Source organism: Loa loa (genome assembly GCF_000183805.2).
Source record: "Loa loa unplaced genomic scaffold supercont3.109, whole genome shotgun sequence".
In the NCBI taxonomy this organism is placed as follows: Eukaryota; Metazoa; Nematoda; class Chromadorea; order Rhabditida; family Onchocercidae; genus Loa; species Loa loa.
In genome coordinates, this window is record NW_018108289.1 from 125,612 (window position 1) to 128,471 (window position 2,860).

At 22.9% G+C, this 2,860-nt stretch overlaps 1 protein-coding gene across 1 annotated transcript in view; it reads right to left on the reverse strand.

Moving 5' to 3' along the window:
* The window catches only part of LOAG_17662 (guanylate cyclase), a gene marked incomplete at both ends in the record, with an annotated part of 8,250 nt that extends 5,514 nt beyond the window's left edge, over positions 1-2,736 (reverse strand). The window contains 4 exons of the mRNA XM_020450325.1: positions 783-960; positions 1,539-1,720; positions 2,054-2,160; positions 2,561-2,736. Of these exons, the coding sequence (XP_020306020.1) occupies positions 783-960; positions 1,539-1,720; positions 2,054-2,160; positions 2,561-2,736 (643 nt within the window). The remainder of the gene's footprint in view (positions 1-782; positions 961-1,538; positions 1,721-2,053; positions 2,161-2,560) is intronic.
* Positions 2,737-2,860: the final 124 nt, after the last annotated feature.

Sequence of the window (2,860 nt, forward strand, 5' to 3'; positions counted from 1 at the left end):
TATTATTATTATTATTATTATTATTATTATTATTATTATTATTATTATTATTATTATTATTATTATTATTATTATTATATTATTATTATTATTACTATTATTATTATTATTATTATTATTATTATTATTATTATTATTATTATTATTATTATTATTATTATTATTTTTACTATTATTATTACTTTGAAATACATAATAATAATAATTTACATTATAATAACCCAATTAATCAATTAACAGATAAGTTGTTAAATGAAATATTAAATTTTATGATTGCATATTGAAGTATTACTTATTAAATGATATTTGTCGGTTAAATAAAAACTTTGACAAAATTAAACGATAAATTTTATACTTCTTTATGATCAGTAAATGTTAATTCAATTAATTTATCATTATTTTATCAGTACATACTCATACACAAATATTCATTTTTTATTTCCAATAGTCAGAGATTTTAATAGGTAACAGCTTGTTTTGCCAAGTTTCTTTTCCTTTCATTTACAATCTTTATGTAATACCAATCGGACTAATATACCACATTATTAATGTACGGTACAATACCGTAATCATTTTTATCCTACCGTAATGTTTCGCTACATTTTGTTCAATTGCTATAATAATATTACATGATAGCAAAAGTGAAATTTACGGAAATGTTTGGAGTATGCAAAGATTCATCGCGCATTGTAAATACAAGGCATGAATATGGAGTAAAATTGATTTACATTATACTATTACTGTAACCTATCTGAACTTAACAATACATAGTATTGTTTTACTTCGTGCAGAATTTCGAAGTTTTTCAAGTTTTCTGCTTCGCAAGATTTCTTCGATAGATGCCAATGGATCAATTTCGATTACGATATTAATCTTAACATCAGTATCATTTTTCACTAATTGTACCAGAGAATGTACCGAAAGACTATCGAAATGAATCGTTGGTCGTACAATACCAATCTGGAAAATTTTTTTGTTTTTATAATTCATTCAAACTTTTTCGTTTGAATTTTATGGTATATTTTTGAAATTTAAAGCATAATGGAATGGAAAATTACCGCTTTTAATTAAACAAAATGAAAGATTCTACCGCTTTTAATTAAAAAAAAAAAAAATGAGAGATTACTGTTTCTAATTAAATTATTTAACTAAATGACACGAATTATCTTTTGTTTTTCAATCATTATGAAATAATTTTATAACATTCTTTGTAAGAGAAATTAATTAAGGTCTGATAAATGTAAAATGGAGAAAATAAGCCAAATAATTAAGACTCTTTTTTTTTTTGTCCATATAGGAGGAAAATTAAACCTAACTTATTGTTTTTTCTATTAAATCGAATTATTTAAATTTAATCTTAAAGAACAAAAAGAAGGAAAGCAAAGTAAACTCACGAGATAACAATATATCAGCTATCAATTATTTTTATCAATAAATGTATTAAATATCTAAATTAAATGATGTTAAGGGAATGAAATTTAATTTAAACCAATTTAAGTATTTATAGTAATGTGGGAAATTTTGATTAATTAATTAACCATTTGCCATTTGTTTAACTTAATATATGTAAATGTTGCTCGAGCCATTTCAATTGCTGATGTAAGTGCAACAGATCCAAGTGTTGAAAATATTGTCTTATCAGCAAGTGCATCATCACCAGATAAATGTGCTATTATTGGAATATTCCAACGTTTAGCTAATCGACTAATTACTATAATTTCTGCAAATATTAATTATTTCAACTATCTAATGTGATAGTAGCATTGTAAAAAGGTATATTGAATGATTTCCGGTATAACTATTAAAACCTGTTTCCGTTTAATTCAACCGGATAGTTAAAAATTATCAGTGCTATTCAAATTACTATTGTTCTTCGTTTTACTTTTTTTTAAACGTTAATCATATCCGTTTAATAATCATTCTAAAATTCCGAAATGTATACTTTTGCAATTTTCATGTTTCATGATAATGATCATTTCTCTTTCATTAGATTACCTTTTGTAAAAAATTATTAATTGGATATGGGAAATTTTTAAATTAATTATTACGATACCTTCATTACAACCAGGTCCAAAATATACTGTAACATTTTTCATATAATGCAAATATGCTGCATTTTCAACACCGCTAAAGTCTTTGCATGATTCCATCGTAATTACTCTTAAAAAAAAAAATTCATTAAATATATATTTTTTTTTTTTTGCAAATTAAAGAAAGAAAATTTTTAACTTAAGTTTTTGTCAATTATCAGTTAGTAAACAATGAATGTAAATAATAACATGAACTCCTTAAAAATGAACAAATTTGCATACACTTCTTCGTATCTCTTTTTCAATCTCATTTTTTGTCAATTAAAGTTTAATTAATTAGCTAACTGTCATCTATTATCTTTTAAAATCCTTTCCACAATAATACTCATTCATTTTTCTTTCCCCATCATCATTAAGCTAATTGGAGCAATAGCAATAAATTGAAGTTTTTCATAAAAAAAATAAAAACATTAATAATATTTAAAATAAACAATAAATAATAAGCTATAATTAATTAAACTTTCCCATACTCTATTGTTAAATTAGGCGGTAAAATATTGCGCATGTGAAGATCATTTGCACAAATTCGAAGGACATCCGCTTCATTTGCAATGATTGGATTAGGTGGTAATAAATGTCCAACTCGTATGATTCGTTTTTGTATACTTACAATTGCCAAATATAATACAATCAATAAATATAGCATTTGTCTTTTTTTTTTTNTTTTTTTGAAGTAAAATTTCCTGAATTACATCTAATTTTTTGTTAAAATTTTTTTTTTAAAAAAAAAAAGAAAAAAAAAAGGAAATGAATGAAGTGTGAATAATTGT